The 16,886-nt window shown below is 29.9% G+C and overlaps 2 protein-coding genes across 4 annotated transcripts; one reads left to right on the top strand and one right to left on the bottom strand.

Annotated features, from left to right (window-relative positions):
* Positions 1–5,701: 5,701 nt before the first annotated feature.
* LOC112681868 (ras-related protein Rab-8A) lies at positions 5,702–8,427 on the bottom strand. Of its 2 annotated transcripts, none has more exons than XM_025552202.1 (4): positions 7,498–8,427; positions 7,149–7,353; positions 6,805–6,945; positions 5,702–6,043 (listed from the first exon to the last, which is right to left on the bottom strand). In XM_025552202.1, the coding sequence occupies exons 1-4, from the start codon at positions 7,680–7,682 to the stop codon at positions 5,900–5,902; spliced, it is 675 nt and encodes a 224-aa protein (XP_025407987.1). In that variant the 5' UTR covers positions 7,683–8,427; the 3' UTR covers positions 5,702–5,899. The 2 variants fall into 2 exon arrangements, with proteins under 2 accessions (XP_025407987.1, XP_025407996.1); XM_025552211.1 differs by having other exon boundaries at positions 5,702–6,040; positions 7,498–8,416.
* A 633-nt stretch (positions 8,428–9,060) lies between these two features.
* On the top strand, positions 9,061–14,964 carry LOC112681856 (alpha-glucosidase 2). 2 transcript variants are annotated; one of them, XM_025552183.1, is made up of 4 exons: positions 9,061–9,795; positions 9,871–10,149; positions 11,831–13,210; positions 13,306–14,964. In XM_025552183.1, exons 1-4 carry the CDS (start codon positions 9,790–9,792, stop codon positions 14,695–14,697), a joined length of 3,057 nt encoding a protein of 1,018 aa, XP_025407968.1. In that variant the 5' UTR covers positions 9,061–9,789; the 3' UTR covers positions 14,698–14,964. The 2 variants fall into 2 exon arrangements, with proteins under 2 accessions (XP_025407968.1, XP_025407975.1); XM_025552190.1 differs by lacking the exons at positions 9,061–9,795; positions 9,871–10,149 and adding an exon at positions 10,499–10,566.
* The last annotated feature ends 1,922 nt before the right edge of the window (positions 14,965–16,886 follow it).

Here is a 16,886-nt window from a genome sequence, read left to right as displayed (position 1 = left end):
ACAGACCCTTATACCACCTAAACACGGCCCATGGGAGAGGCTATAGCCCCCTTACCCCCCCCCCCTGGCTACGCCACTGTTAACTATTGAACTATTCACATTAAAAAAAAAAAAACCAATAATATGAACATACCTTGAATTTTCATGTAAGAAAAATATCAGAGTTTATAGCTTACATACGGAACCGGAGCCCTGTCCTGTGTGGCTATGCCACTGGTCTGTTGTGGCCTTTAACATGAGGATTGTATAATTTTTAAAATAACCACAGACTACAAGTTGTAGTTCGTAATAATAACTATCCGTTTTTGGAGGTACCTGTCGTCATGATAGTGATTAGTGGCGGCAAATATTATATTATTATATTATAACTAACAGGCTCGTGTTCGCTTGAACTACAAAAATCTATAAATAGATATTAGGTATTTTTCTATTTGATAAAATAAAAATTATTAAAAACAGCTATCATAGTTGCAATCAATAATGAGAAACGAAACAATGACTAATAGAGCTATTACCCACATAACTTGTCAGTTGTGAAATGTGAATTGACGTTTACGTGATTTTGTGACTCGTGTTTTTCATATTTTTTTGAAGATTTTTAATTGTATTATGAATTTGAAAAACTTTTGTATAGGTAACGCAAAAGTTTTGCATTTTTTGACAAAATTAACCTTAAATGCATTTCTAGGAAATTTTTTGACCATTTTAGTGCATTTTCTTGGTTTTTAGGGCATTTTTAACTATTTGTTCATAAAAATGAACGAAAATTATGAAAGAAGGATATTATCCAACTAACGACAATCATTTTTGTTTTAAAATATAAGACAGCATATAATTATACAATGTAATAGCAATTTTGTTCAGGTTAGTAATAATGACTAGCAAAAATATTTTAAAACATTAACAATTTATTTTAAATTATAATTTAGAATCAATGAAAGAAAACAATAGTATAACAGAACTAAACTAGTAACAACGTACAATACTATAAAAAAAATACACTAGTGTGGTATAATTTAAAATTTTTTTTTTCATTTTTTAAGCTATAATAAATTTAATTGAAATGCTTTTTATAGCTCATTTTTTTAAGTACATTTTTTGAGATATTTTAGGACATTAAAATCTCAATCCTAGTTATAACTTATTTTTTATTTTATATTTAATAGTATTCTGCTGGTTAAAAATGTAACTATGATCATGGGTGCCCCATAAGTAAAACTTTAAAAAGGAGCTAATTTTGCTTTTCAATTTATGAGCTATCATATATTCTCAAAAAGGTAACACTTATTCAATTTTATATTATTATTATTTTTCTAGAGAAAGGAGGGAGGCAAGTGCACAATCTTGCCTTCCCCAATGATCGCCCTTTACTATGATTATATTTAGAGAACAAATTATGTAAAATTGTTAGACCTTAAATAATTTCTAGTTATGCCACTGACTGTACTTATAAATTTAAATGTTATTTATATACATGCTATCAATATTAGAACAGTGATAAGACTTACGAATGCAAGCTTGCAGGTTATATATATATTATAAAAATGAATATCGCATACCTAGGGCCGTGCCTAGGGGGTGCGAGAAGTTAGGTTAGTTGCGTGTGCACCGGGTGCCATGAACACTGGGGTGCCAAAGCTTTTTCATAATCTAAGTAATATTACTGAAAATTAACCATATTATTTAATTCAATATATATATGTTACGGTAAAAAATGAATATTGGTGAATGTCGTCATTCTCCGGTGAATGACGTCTTTTACCAAAATGATTCGATTATGTAAGATAAATGATGTAAAAAACCAGATTTTAAATTCGAATGTACATCTTTCACCGGTCATTGATGTTATTTACCAAAACTAGTGGTAAATGATGATAAATCTCAAATAATACACTGATTTTTTTACTATAGGTACTATTTATAATAATGATTTATTGTTAAAATAAAAAAATAATAAAATAATAAAATACGTGCATATTACAAATTATTTATTTGTACAATTTTGGTGACTATAAAATTTTGAACTGCACAACATTTCCACTGCATTGCAAGCACATTTTTTAGTATCACAACCAGTTTTGCAGTTGCATCGATTAAATCCTTGATGACCAGCTATTCCATGTCCTGCTGCTTCTCTTAATGTTATTTCCCTGTCTTTAAATTTTTCATGGCTTCATCTAGCTCTAGAAATTATTCTTTACATGGAGAAATTTGTGCTCGTGTATATTTGTGTTTCAACACCTCATATTCTGTCATTTCTATCATTTCTGTCACAAATTTTTACAAATAATATTATAAAACACACATTCATAGCAAATACAACTCGCTATAATATACCCATCGGTACTAACTAATAAACTAAAAGATTATCTCACATTATTACTCGGGTTATCGACGTTATTGCTAGTTGGGATTTTCGTTTATAAAAGTATTAAACATCATTCTCCAATTAAACTGGTGATTGACGACAGTAACCGGAGAATGTCTGCATTTACAACGTTTACCAATTTTTAGGTAAATGATGTCATTTACCGGGGAATGACGTCTTTTACCACATTTACATCATTCACCGTAACATATATATAACACGTTTACGCCAGGGTCTCGACGCGAAATCGACATTATTAACATTGTCTTGATCGGCGGAGTTGCTAGTTTATTTTTAGTATTGGTATTTATTTTTGCACCGAAATCGGCTAGATGATAAACTAACAATAATATATCATTTATATTCTATTATTATTGTTACTTGTTGTAATTAATTTAATAACATTAATAACATAAACGAACATCGACTTGACCGAGTTGTACGGTTTTATTTTGAACCCGTCTATGATAGTGTTCACATCAAAGCTCATGAATGCAAAATTGCATAGGTACCTAATTATTTTTCATCAGCAATCAATTAAAAACGTAAGTTATTTTTTGTGTAATCGAATAAGTTTAATTTGCAAATAAATTAAACTGATTTAGAATGATAAGTTATTATCTACCTATATGTTTAATTCTACCTATAAAATTATTTTTATAGAGTTTTTTTTTTTTATTTAAAGAGCTCTTAGAAATACTATGAAGCTCGACAATTATAATAAAATACATCGATTAATTTATTAAAATACAATTAGATAAAACATATGACATAAAAATATTAAAATAATAAAAGATTGTATGCAGAAACCAGCCTTGTGAACGAAGGAAATAATTAAAATGAGAGCAGATTTTGAAATTTAGAATGCTAAAAGTATTGAATGGGTTATTAAGAAACTAATAATAATATTGCGTTTGGTAGGTAGAGAAGGGCAATCAAAGATAATATAAGATAAAATACAAATTTGTTTTCTTCTAAATGGAGTGTGCAAAGAAGGGAACAGTAGCATAACTTGATGATAAAGGGCCCATGTGAAAATGTCCAGGCTTATATTATTAATTATTGTTATTATATTAAAACAAATAATATAATATAGTAGAAATATTGTAAGGGACAAAGGCAATATCAAAACAGATCTTGGGGCCCCCCCAAAACCGGGGGTCTCTGTGAATTTTACAACCAATACTCCCGATAATTGCACCACTGGAAGGGAATCATTAAGATTTAATTTGCAAGCAAGAAGGTAAGAGATGCGTAATCGGTTTAATTTGATTATGAAGGATGTGGATACAGTAAGATTGTTGAACCATACTTTGTCTGGTATAACGGGAACTACAGATTTAAATCTAGGGGCAAAATTTGCGGGTAACTTGTTCATGTAAGTAGATCCGGGTGAGAAAACATGGCGTCGATGAATCAGTTTGAATTATATTACTTATATTGTTCTTTAATCGTTGATTATTTCTTTTATTAATTTAATAAATATAAAATAAGTAGTTATATAAAACCCTCTATTCTTAAGTTGTCTCCTTTACAGCTTATGCTTAGCAATAATTATAGGTTCAAAAATATTTTGTAGAGGGTTGAGTGCGCTAAAAATGATTTTTGAAACCGGGCGCTAATTATGCTAGGCACGGTACTATGCATACCTGTATTTATGAACTGGCTGATCGTTGCTTATCAATGTTTATTAATTAATTTACAAAGTGTAACGTGATATTTAATAATGATTTATAGCTAATAAAAATCGTAATGCTTACAAACAATATTATCATTATGTACTTGTGATTAATTACTCAGTAACTAAGCAATAGAAACAATAATATGATTTTCTTTTATGTTTTAATATTTCCAAGGTAATAATTATCTTTTCAGATTAATGTACAACGGCATGTACCTGTTTCCTTTATTTAATCAATCTAATTAATAAAATAGAACTAACAAATAAATAACAATTTCAATAACTCACAAGTTTTAAAAAAATCGTTGTAAAATATTTAATGATTGCCTGTTATTCTGATCACACTAGTTTGGCCATCAAGATATTATAAAAACTATGAAACGTTAAACTATAAAAGTGAAATGTTTTTTTTTTACCATTTTACCATTCAGTCACAAAAATATACAACTCAATATTGATTGTTTTTTTATTTACCCTTTGATGTCTCCAATATCCAATATGGAAACATTCCACCACCTAATCAACAATTATAAGGCCGCGCGCACATTGTGTACGAATTTGTTTCGTACGAAAACGTACGAATACTGGTCGTACGAATTGATTGCGCACATTGAATACGTTTTTTTTCCGTAAATTTTATTTAATTTATTCATTTATCCATTGCCGGCGTACGAACGTTAATGAAATCCGGACAAGTTCGGATTGTTTTCGTACGTCAAAGTTACACGTACGTATACGTACGAACAAATCGCACCAAGTCTGCGCGCTCACATAGTATTTGGTAAATCGGGATCATTCATGCGTGTACGTACAAGTTCGCACGAATCAAATTCGTACGAAAACGCATTCAATGTGCGCGCGACCTAATATTTCAGTCAAATTCAATCTCACAAGAAACCATCCATTAAATGTTATTTATATATTGTTAATTATCTATTGATCATCAGCTTATAATTAAACATATTAGGTTCGATGTGTTATTGATTTTATCAACCGATATGCTTTATATACTACCTACTCGTATATTAATATAAATATTGATATTAACATTCCACTACTTTTATCAACATAACTATAAGGTATCTTTTTAACAATAGTTTGTTCTCTTGCTAGTTCTAAAATATTTTATATCTTATTTACATTGATTTTTTTTTTTTTTATACATACATATATACTATACGTTTATGCTTCTAAACTTTGTTTATTTACATATTAGTTATATATCATTTAATAATAATAATAGTTGTAGTTGTATGAATATTATGTATATTATTAAAAATTAGCAGTATTAATAATATAATATTAATATTTATTGTATTTATAATTTATTATTATAATACAATATAAAATAAAATAAAATAATATTGGACATATGTGGTTTTTTGTCGGCGGCATTTTTTTTTTTTTTTACTTATATATGTATAAAACTGTTGAAAAATCAAATAAATTATATAATATAACACAACCTATTAATTAGACAGTTAAATATTTGAACGTGATAATTATAAGACAGAAATATTTAAAACAAATTGTTCAACATTTAAAATGAAAATCATTAATGTAAAATAGTATTATTGCTTTTCAATATAATCAAAAACAAGAAGAAATATCAATAATAATTACTTCTACAATTAAAAAAAAAAAATTGTACGTATAAAAAATGAAAGAAGTTTGTATTTTCAAGTCATCAAGAAATACAAAATACCGGAGATTCAGTTTCCATTAAAAACAATTATTAGTATTAAAGAAAGACAATATAATAATTTTTTTTAATTTACTATCCTGTTGACAATGGTATTTAAGATGTACATTTCTTGTGGTTTAATTGGGCAACGACATGCTATCTGTGGTCAGAGCACTGTACATCTTGATGACAACCAATTGAGCGCAGCAGCACTTCCACCACCTTGACCAAGTTTCTTTGGCCCATTATTGTCTCGTAAATGGTGACCACTGGATTGTACACCACCTTTTGGAGGATTAGATGCTTCCTTCAGATAAAAAATTAATCTAATTAGAAACCACATTTTATATATTAATTGGAGAAAAATAATTGAAATTTTCCAATGTCAACAATTAAAAAATTTTAATTTTTTTTTCTGTCAGCAAATAATTTGTTACTATAATAGTTTGAATTGAAGTGTTAAAATAATATTAAAAAAAAAAAAAATTATAAAATACAAATAGCTTTGTTACTTGAAATAAATATTTACATATTTCTAATTGAGTATTAAAAGTTTCATAGTACACAGTTACATAAATTGATAAGATAATAAGTAAACATTTTAAAACATTTTAAAAGTTCATAATAGATTAAATAAATTGTAAATAATAATAACAAAACAAAAGAAAAAAAATGAGTTATAATACATAACTCTTGAAATAATGACAACATTATTTATATTTTATTTACTTCTACTAATTAAAATACTGCATTACAATTTTACAAACTCTTAAATCAATAAATTAAAACTCAAAACACTATACTATCAGAGATAATATTATCTATGATACTGCTACTCAAACTTGCACACATATACACACACTCTAACCTTCTATGTAACACCAACATCGAGTTGAGAAATTAAAATAAATCCATAAAATCCAACGTTGACAGCAACAGCCAATGGATGAGATTTAAACAAATATAGTAAAATAAACATATTAATTATACACAATACAATTAAATGGATAGTTTTTAAGAAATAAATAAAAAATATATAATCTGAATAAATATTAATTTTAATAAACTAACCAATTTCTTTTCAGTTTTTGTCTTGATATCTCTGGCCAAAGTGTGAAAAGCTTCCTCAACATTAACACTTGCTTTTGCTGAAGTTTCCATAAATTTTATACCATATTCAACTGCTAATTGTTCACCGCGTTCCTTTGATACCTAAAACATGAAAATCCAATAATAAATATAGCATATTTATTATAACATCATGTCATATTATGTATAAAAACCAACTTATATTTTCTTAACCTGAATAAGTATAAAAGTAGTGAATGGTTCTTAATAATATTAAATCTATTTTTAGTTAACTAATAGATAAAATCTGGTGCTAATAAATAATTTCTACTAGCAGTATCATTTACCTGACGTCCTGAGCTTAATTCACATTTATTTCCTAAAAGCATTTTTTCAACATCAGCTGATGCGTTTTCTTCAATGTTGCGTATCCAATTTTTGATGTTATCAAAAGACTTTTCATTTGTAACATCGTAGACTAACATAATTCCCATTGCACCACGATAATAAGCAGTTGTTATTGTCCTAAAACGTTCTTGGCCAGCAGTGTCCCTAAAAACATAAAATTACATTTTTACAAGAAATGTATACACCAGCAGAAATTATATCTAACAATTTAAACAGCTACACAGCAGGGTATTTAAGGATAATAATACTGCTGATGGTGATAGCATACAGTACACAGGAGGGACTTACCAAATTTGTAATTTTATCTTCTTGCCGTCCATTTCGATGGTACGTATCTTGAAGTCAATACCAATTGTGGATATGAACGTTGTGTTGAAAGCGTCTTCACTGAAACGGAACAACACACAAGTTTTGCCCACACCCGAGTCGCCAATCAGTAAAAGTTTGAACAGGTAATCGTAGGTTTTTGCCATCGCGGATGGTTTGGTCACGGATGTAGACTGATGACGGTGATGCGTTTACGGGTCAGTTATGGGCCGCAGCGGCGTCTGACGAGGTTGAAGGGTAATTCTCGCTCTTCAATGCCGTCCGCGCGTGAATCGCGTTAGGGAGTGAGGGGAAAAAAAACAAACGAGCAAAAATAAACAATGGAAAAAGGCCTAGAATATGCAAGTGAATGCACGCGCGTGTGTGCGTGTGCAAATGGAACGCGTTTCGACGTGCAAAAAAGAGCCTTCACCGAATCGAACTCATAACACTGACGGGGAAAAAAAAAATAAATTAAAAAAAAAAAAAAAAAAAAAGAGAATAAAAAAAATCGCTCAAACGATAGCAGCCGCGGGGCAAATGCGAGTGTGTGCGCGCGCGTGTGTGTACGTTACACCTAATAGAAGCGATCACACGATTTGGCGAACGCGAACCGTACGGACACGACGGATGACATTCGATGCGACGGAACGTTGACGGTCGACTGTAGCAACTGCAGCAGCCGTACGTGCGACGAAAATAATAAATATTAATTATAATAATACAACGTGCGTTAATATTTATGCACTGCAATATAAATATTCGGTTTCCTTGAGCAAAGACTAATAACAATAATAATAGTAATAGTGGTTTAATTTTTTTTTTTTTTTTTTTATCTCGTCACTCACACTCCGCTCATGACTACTACTGAGGGCATTCGTTATCAGCCCTCCTGCTGCAATATCACAACCGCAGACGGCGGCTGCGCGCAAAAAATTAAGAAAAGGAGAAAATAAATGTATCCGCGTACGTGCGAGTGCGAGTGAACGGAACGACGACCGATGGCAGCGGTACCGTGCGTGCGTCGGTGCACAAACCATCTCGGCCGACCGCCGCCGATATCGCCCGATCGCTGTTTTCACGACGACCCGTTCGATCGCAGCTGTTGCTCGACACCGCGAAAAGAATACCTACCGTACCCGTTCCTCGCCCACGCTTCGCGCCCGGTCTCGTCAGAATCATTACGATAGCCATCCCGCCCATCGCTCAAGACACGTAATTGGTGTACAATCAGGGCCGTCCCGAAGATGAAAATCAATGGGAGGGGGGGGGGGGTGAATAATATGAATAATTCCGACTACAATTTTTTTACTCAATGTATGTAGTATAATTAACTATACGTAGTAATATTTTTACTTCTTAACATGTATATATGTTTCAGTGTTGTATGTTCTTAAAATTGACAATTTATTTATATATATATATATTTTATATTGTAAAATAAGTAGTAACATAAATTTTATTCGTGTATACACTGTATTACGAAATATGTAATATTTGTTTTCCGTAAGTAAAATTAGGTGCGTCTAGGCTATAATGAAACGAGTTCAGCTGCCGACTGGTGTTTTCGTCGGGGGGAGACACCCCCAAGTACCCCACCTCCCTTCGGGACGACCCTGTGTACAATAATGATATTGTTGCGTGTGCGGTGCAGCGGTGCCATTACGTGGAGGGGGCAACTCTTGCCGCGGTCCAGAGTTTAGCTATTCCATAATCGGCCCATCATCAAAACACGTATATACATCTTAGAGCCTTGAAAATGTTGAAAATCAGGTAGAAACGAAACGCGTATTATAGGTGCACTCATTTATGTATCAAGTACAAATCATTACATATTTGGACTGGTATGACGTCCCTTTCTCCCTGCGTTTAGTAAAATGAGCCACAGGGTAGGCATTTTAATAACAACATGCCGACTGCCGTACCCTGGAAATGAAATGACGCCTTTGGTGCAACGGGCACGGCATAGATTCGCAATATCGCTTTATCAATCGACGATTCGCCCGGGTGATTTCTTTTTCTTATGTCACGTCTAAGAGATTATAAAATATTTGCAATACCCGGCTGATAAGAATTCATGTGCCAACGGTGATGATAACGCGCAGTGATTATCTAGGCCGACGACCACTACGGTCTGTAGTTGTACGTTTTCCGTGGCGATTACGTCCCGTTGTCTGGAATTAATTGCCGTCCGTCCACGCGAACACCTCGTTACGCACGTGAGTCTTGGACTTGCTCCCGCCGACAGTGTAACGACCCTCCGCTAACTCCAAAATGGTGGTAAGTATGCTTACAAAACGTCCGTGTACAAGGTGCATCAATGATCGCTAAATGGTTTTTCTAATATATTTTTAGGGTGTAGCGATGAGAAAAAAAATTAACACCACGCCACCGACTGTGAGGTTTGCCGGAACGACAACAGTTATTGATCGCCATGGTATACTGAGAGTCGAAAGTCGACGGCAGCAGAAAATCCCAACGGAGAATGGTCGGGATTATGATGATGATAATAAATTCAAGTTGAGCCGTACTTGCATATACTCAACCATTGTTTTGCTGTTTGCAATTATGATGTTGTCATATCGTGGCTATTTAGACACACGAGCTGTTAATTATCCCTATCAAGGACCAAAAGTATATCCTGAGTTATACTATTTCATTTATTAATTTTTACACAAACATTGATATTTAGTTTTCAACATGCAAAAGCTATTTTAAATAAGTTTTATTTAAAATTACTCTTATTTTTAATCAAATTATTTAAAAATAATGAATACTTTTCATTCAATTTACAAATTTTTAATTAAAAGTAAATACAATTTTTTTAAATAATTTATACATTTTTTTTTCTTAATTTAAAATATTTTTGTTTAGCTATATAACTTCCAGTTTTTGATAGTTCATTTTCAATTACATTTTTTTATATATATACATTTATATATAATATATATATATATATATATATAATTATAAAATAATGTTCAGTCTTATTTTTAAAAATTACATACCAATATATATTATGTTGCGTGCCATCAGTTCAACAATTCTAAGGTTAGGAAATGTGATAAAATACTTCAAATAATAAATCAAATTAAGTTAAACTCTATTTATAGTAAAATATTCTAAGTCCAAAAAATTTAATTTATTTAGTAAGTTAATTGGCGTAAAGGTGCTTGCTACAATCTGACTATAATACATCTGCCTATGGGTCTGTTCCATACCCTCTTATCTCCCTATACTTGTTTTAACATCTAAATTATTGTTTCATTTCTTATTACCAGTGTTCGTAAAATGCCTAAATAAGCATGCATTTATGCACTTAAAATTGGCAAAATATGCCTTAAAAAGTTAAAAAATTGTGCATTTATATACACTTAAAAAATGCTTACTTAAAAAAATCATAAATAATTATAGAAATAACATGAATTATCCTTTAATTTTTTAATAGTTATATTTTATTTTTTATGTCACAATTAAAAAAATATATTTTAAATACTATTTTTTACTATTCCTAAATGCTCATGAACTGCTTATAATATACATATTTGTCAGTAATTAATTTTAAATCTAAACTTTTGAAACAAATTTATTTATTAAATGTACAAGTATCAAGAAGATAAGAAAAGAAAAGATAGATAGTACAATTTCTATATTTAATTTTATATATATTTTCCATTTCGATTTTTGATAAATTCTAATAGAATGTTGTATAATATGCCCGATAAAATAGAAATATGCATAAATATACCAAATATAAAAAAACATGCCAAATATGCAAAATAAAATTTCACATACTTAACCGTGGTACCTTGAAAAGTCATTTAGCTTTAAATACAACTTTGTTAAATTGATATGCAAATGCATGAACTTACGAGCCCTGCTTATTACTATCAATAATAGTATTTGGCTAATAATATGTAAATCCCTATACAAAGTTTTTGACTTGTACTTTAGTTATGATTGTGCGCCCAACCCTGGATTACTTATACAATTGTTTGGCCTCGTGAATTCTGCATTTTGCATAACCACTTTTCACATGTCTTATATTCCATTGTGTAATTTGTATTTACATACTATTTGGAATACGCTCATAATCCTTTAGCAATTGCAACCGTACTACTGGTACCTATGTATAATGATTATATAAGAGTTAGTCAAGTATTATTTATGTGGTATGTGGTCCTGCCCATATAATGTTACTTGTAAGGACATACATCTATGTAACAATTATAATAAATATAATTATATTTAATTTTAAAGTATTTCTTATAAATATATCTATTTAAAATCTAGTTTAACAATTTTTTTATTTCAGGTTTTACAGAAAACTAATGAACTCACAATATGGGGTACTTATAGACCTGGTGCTTATCTAGGGCTACGTACCAAAGAATCGTTAGGAAAAGGTTCTGTTGCTGCTGGTCTTATGTGGTACACACAAAAACATTTAATGAATACTGGATCAATTGATTCTTCAATACGTCATATGTGTGATAATTCTCATGAAAATCTAGTGTATGGTTATGTTGAACATGACACTACAAACTATGGACATCAAGTTATTAATGATGGAAAAGAAAATGGATTTACATTACATACAATATTTTTACGACCTGATAAAGATGTTAATACTGGTACATCAAATACTGATTGGACTACCCGAATCATTTATGAAACAAATAATACAGCATCATCAATGTCCCTAGTATGGTATGTTTATATTGATCCTGGAGATGAAGATCAATTTTTAGATAGTCGAAAATATTCTCTTGATGTACTGCAAAATGAAGATAACTCAGTAGATATCCCTCTTGCAACAATAATGGGCTCTACACCTAGTCTAAGCGACTTCAAAATGTCTTTAATTCCTCTTGCATCTAATAATACCAATAATTTAAGTAAATTTACAGTACATATAAATACAAGTTATAGTAGTTTATGGTGTCCTAATGCAGCCATGTTAAAACAATGTTTAGCTAAAACAATGGCTGTTAAACGACCAATAGTAAAAGATAGCAGAACTGGTTCACAAATCATGCTTGTGAATGAAAAGTTAAATAAACATGATGGTGAACAAACATCTAATCTTTTAAAAAATTTTCTAGCAGTTCAAGTGACAATTAGCCATAGCAGAAAAAAATCGACTGAAAATACATCAAACCTTAAACATTTCAGGTATGCACTAGATGTGGCATATATTCAAAAAAATAGAAAATCTGATAGAGATGTATTTAAAAATACAGTTCCATTATTAATTGGTGATACATTTGATTTAGTACAAACCAAATACAGTAATAGATTTAATCAAAAATTTGAAAAGACATTTCCAATTAATATTAACAGAGAAAACCCTGTCGAAATATCTTTGTTAATGAAATTTGCAAAAGTTACTTTTAGTAATATGGCTGGAAGTATAGGTTTCTTTTATGGGTCCTCTCTAGTTAGAGATGATGATAATGAAAATAATCTAAATAACGTTGGTGTATCAGAAATAGAAATAGTAGATGCTGTGAAATATTGGAGAGCCGGACTACTGACAGCAGTACCATCAAGATCTCAGTTTCCTAGAGGTTTTTTGTGGGATGATGGTTTTCATGGCTTAATGTTAGGAAGCTGGAGTATTGAATTACAATTGCATATTTTAGGCCATTGGATGGATTTATTAAATTATCAAGGATGGATACCTAGAGAACAAGTAAGAAAATATTTTAAAATTATTAAATAAATTTAATACATTTTATGTTCAATTTTCTAATTACTTTATATCTAACGAAATGTATTAATTTTCAGATCCTTGGCTCAGAAGCTAGATCTAGGGTACCAAAAGAGTTCATTGTTCAAAGTTCACGAGCTGCTAATCCACCAGCACTGTTACTTACTGTTGATTTATTATTAAGACAAATTAAACAATGTCGACAAACAAGCGATATTAATAGCGATAGTAAAAATGAGAAATTAAACTTTAATGAAATCGATGATACATTAAGAAAATTATATCCAAGATTGAAAGCATGGTATGCTTGGTTTAATCGTACTCAAAAAGCAGTAAACAATTATACTAAACATTCTAAATCATCAAGTAATTCTAATAATATGAAATTAGATGTAAGATTTATTGGATATCGTTGGAGAGGACGTGATGCAACAACTAATAGGGAACTTAATCCAAAAACGTTGACATCAGGCATGGACGATTATCCTAGATCATCGCATCCAGTTAATGATGATGGTACTTTAAATTTACCTATTAATAGTGTTTTAAACGAAGGAAATGATTTTGAAACATCTGAGCGTCATGTTGATTTACATTGCTGGATGACCCATGGTGCACGGATCATGAATAATCTTCATAACTATCTCCAACCATCGATAATAACTAATTTTGAAAATAAATATTCTACACACTTTTGGATGCTAGTTGAGAGTTTAGATCATCTACATTGGACGGAGGGAAATAGTGACTCTTCTCAAAACCTTGCATCCAAAATACCAATGTATGCAGATTTTGGTATACATACTGATGATGTTAGATTAGAAAAAGTAAAAGGAATGCAAGATTCTGTGCGAATTGTTGGACGAGTAGATCCACCTAAATGGCGTTTTGTAGATTCTCATGTTGGTTATAATGCCCTATTTCCTATGTTTTTCCGATTAGTAAAAAATTCAGATCGTTTAAATGCAATACTGGATCTAATAGAGGGAGTTAATAATGATAGTACTGAAAACCTTGGTCTATTGACCAAAGGTTGTGGCTTAAGATCGTTATCAAAAACTTCACCATTATATAAAGTAAAAAACACTATGCACGACCCTCCATATTGGCGAGGCTCTGTTTGGATTAATATGCAATACTTAGCTTGTTCGTCATTATACTACTATGCAAATCTACCTGAAGACACTGAATCTACGCATACCAATAATGATAAGTATAATAACTTAGAACCAATACGTCACTTGGATGTAAAAACCAAGCAAAGATGTAGACAATTATATAATAAAATACGCAATGATGTCATTCAATGTGTATACAATGAATGGAAACGCACTGGGTACGTGTGGGAGCAGTATGAAGATGAACCTGTCACAGACTCTAAATTTGGTTTAATTCATAAAGGCAAAGGAACCAGACCATTCACAGGGTGGTCAGCAAATGTTGTACTTTTAATGGCTGAAATTTATTAAAGTCTTAAAGATAAATGCATTATTTTTGTTGTTTATAATGAAGTAATATTATGCATCATGTGCATGATTAAATTCATTTACGCTATATATAAATTCTTATGGATGGACAGTTAATAAGTACTATTATTTTGATATTTATAGATTAAAGGGTGGGTGCTTAGACAATTTTTGTTCATCTAGTCTTATGACTTGTTAGTCATCAAAATGTTTTTGTTACCAAAATTAAATATTTTAAAACAAAACACATTGGACATTTGTTTTAATTATTTGCATTTTATATAATATATATTTTACAATTTTATCATTAAATATTCCAAAACTATGTTAAATAGTGCTAAGTATAATAATGTAAGTACAAACTATTAAACTGTAATAAATTACATACTATTAGTACAAAATAAAATTTAAGTTGTGAATTATGATATATATAATAAAAAAATTGTTTTTGCATTAGGAAACAGATTTTACTGTTATCACGGCCTATTACTATGTTATACTGTTTTAAATAGAAATAAATTACTATTATGATTTTTTATTATAATTGAATTTTTACGTACTTAAGTAAAAGTACATATTTTTAAATGTTTTGTCAATAAATACTTATTTTGTATACATTTATAAAGGTGTATTATTTAAATTGTTTCTTAATATTACACATACCTAATTATTTGTTTTTTTTCAGTCATTGTCAGTATTTATTATTTTACGAAAAATATTAACTTCAACAATTTATTTAGTGCAAAGTTTTTATAACATTTCAAAATAAATTTGATTTACAGACAGATGATTGAACAATAAAAACTGTCTAGTTAGCTATAAGAAATCATAATACCATAAATACAATAGTTCGATACAGGTACAATAATTGATTCTCATAATTCATCATATAAATAATCACTAAAATGATTAATTAACATAGTTAACAACTTCATTAATTAATTTATGATACCTACCTAACTACCATTTTTCAGAGAAAAACAATTTTAATAATTTATTGATATTTAATCTCTAAATTGTGAATGACTAATTAATAATAATAAAATAAAACAAATTTAGTAAATGGTTATTACTCCTAAATGTAATGACTATTTATTTTTATTTATTTAATAAGTTATTAAATACATATTAGTAACTTAGTTTATTTATAAGAAATAATATAATGTTAATTAAATATGTTAATGTTAACTAAATTTTTCATTTCTATGGTAAATTAAAAAACATTTAATTGAGTAACATTAAATTAAATTTACACTACATTTGACTATTTCAGTAATGTTAATTAATAGTAAAGCTGCGTCCACACCAAACAAACAATTAAAAAACGTTTGTCGAACTTCGCCGAAATCCAAGAATATCTAGCAACGGTTGACGAATGTTTTTCGAACGTTTGTTTTGATGTAGACGTGTTTTCAAATCAATTTGTTTGTCAATAATCTAAACTAAAATGTTCGCTTGCTACGCGAACATTTTGCATAAATATTTGTACTTGTACATTGATGTTACTCTATTTACATAATTATAAATTTAATTCTAAATAATTAAAATAGTGGAACTTTTCTACTTTATGAGACACCCTTTTTTTTTTACATTTTTTTTTCGAATTCTAAGTAAATCGACGTTTTAAAAATGATGGTGGAAAAAAATGTGCGCAAAGTATTAGTTTTTTTGGTATACAACTTTGAAATTTACGTATTTTACAATGTAATTGTTTCTTTATTTATATACTATTATAGGCTAATCAGTTTCTACAGTGACTGATGTGGGAAAGCGTTAATCAAATTATTTGCATTTTTTATGTTATATTATCTACTAAAAACAATGTACCTTGAGACCGGGTGGGGTTACTCGCTCTCTCGGACAGTTCAAAAACGAAAATATCCCCCAATTTGCTATGGAATTCCACCCCAAGTAGGTCACAGGATAAAATAAAATACGACAAATATAATAATACGACACATAGATATGGCACACGGTAGAAATTGATGAATCAAAGTTTGGACGATGTAATGACAACGGCGGGGACAACAATAAAAATGATAGCGGTTCAGTGTCAACGTAGATAAAATAATGGGTGCCACTGATATAATGGAAAAAATTAAAAAACAAATTATTTGAACCCAACTTCGATCTTAAGGATCTACAAAAAAAAAAAATCTATTAAAAAAGATTAAAGATTACTATTAAGATTA

The sequence above is a fragment of the Sipha flava genome, unplaced genomic scaffold, assembly GCF_003268045.1.
Source record: "Sipha flava isolate LNK unplaced genomic scaffold, YSA_version1 103_pilon_pilon, whole genome shotgun sequence".
In the NCBI taxonomy this organism is placed as follows: Eukaryota; Metazoa; Arthropoda; class Insecta; order Hemiptera; family Aphididae; genus Sipha; species Sipha flava.
This window is presented reverse-complemented; position numbering and strand designations above follow the sequence as displayed.

Coding starts and splice junctions, on each gene's coding strand:
- LOC112681868 (XM_025552202.1), bottom strand. CDS start 7,682: ATGGCAAAAACCTACGATTACCTGTTCAAACTTTTACTGATTGGCGAC. Junction 7,354..7,497: donor AAGATAAAATTACAAATTTG/GTAAGTCCCTCC, acceptor TTATGTTTTTAG/GGACACTGCTGGCCAAGAAC. Junction 6,044..6,804: donor CAAAAACTGAAAAGAAATTG/GTTAGTTTATTA, acceptor ATTTTTTATCTG/AAGGAAGCATCTAATCCTCC.
- LOC112681856 (XM_025552183.1), top strand. Junction 10,150..11,830: donor ATCCCTATCAAGGACCAAAA/GTATATCCTGAG, acceptor TTTTTATTTCAG/GTTTTACAGAAAACTAATGA. Junction 13,211..13,305: donor GATGGATACCTAGAGAACAA/GTAAGAAAATAT, acceptor ATTAATTTTCAG/ATCCTTGGCTCAGAAGCTAG.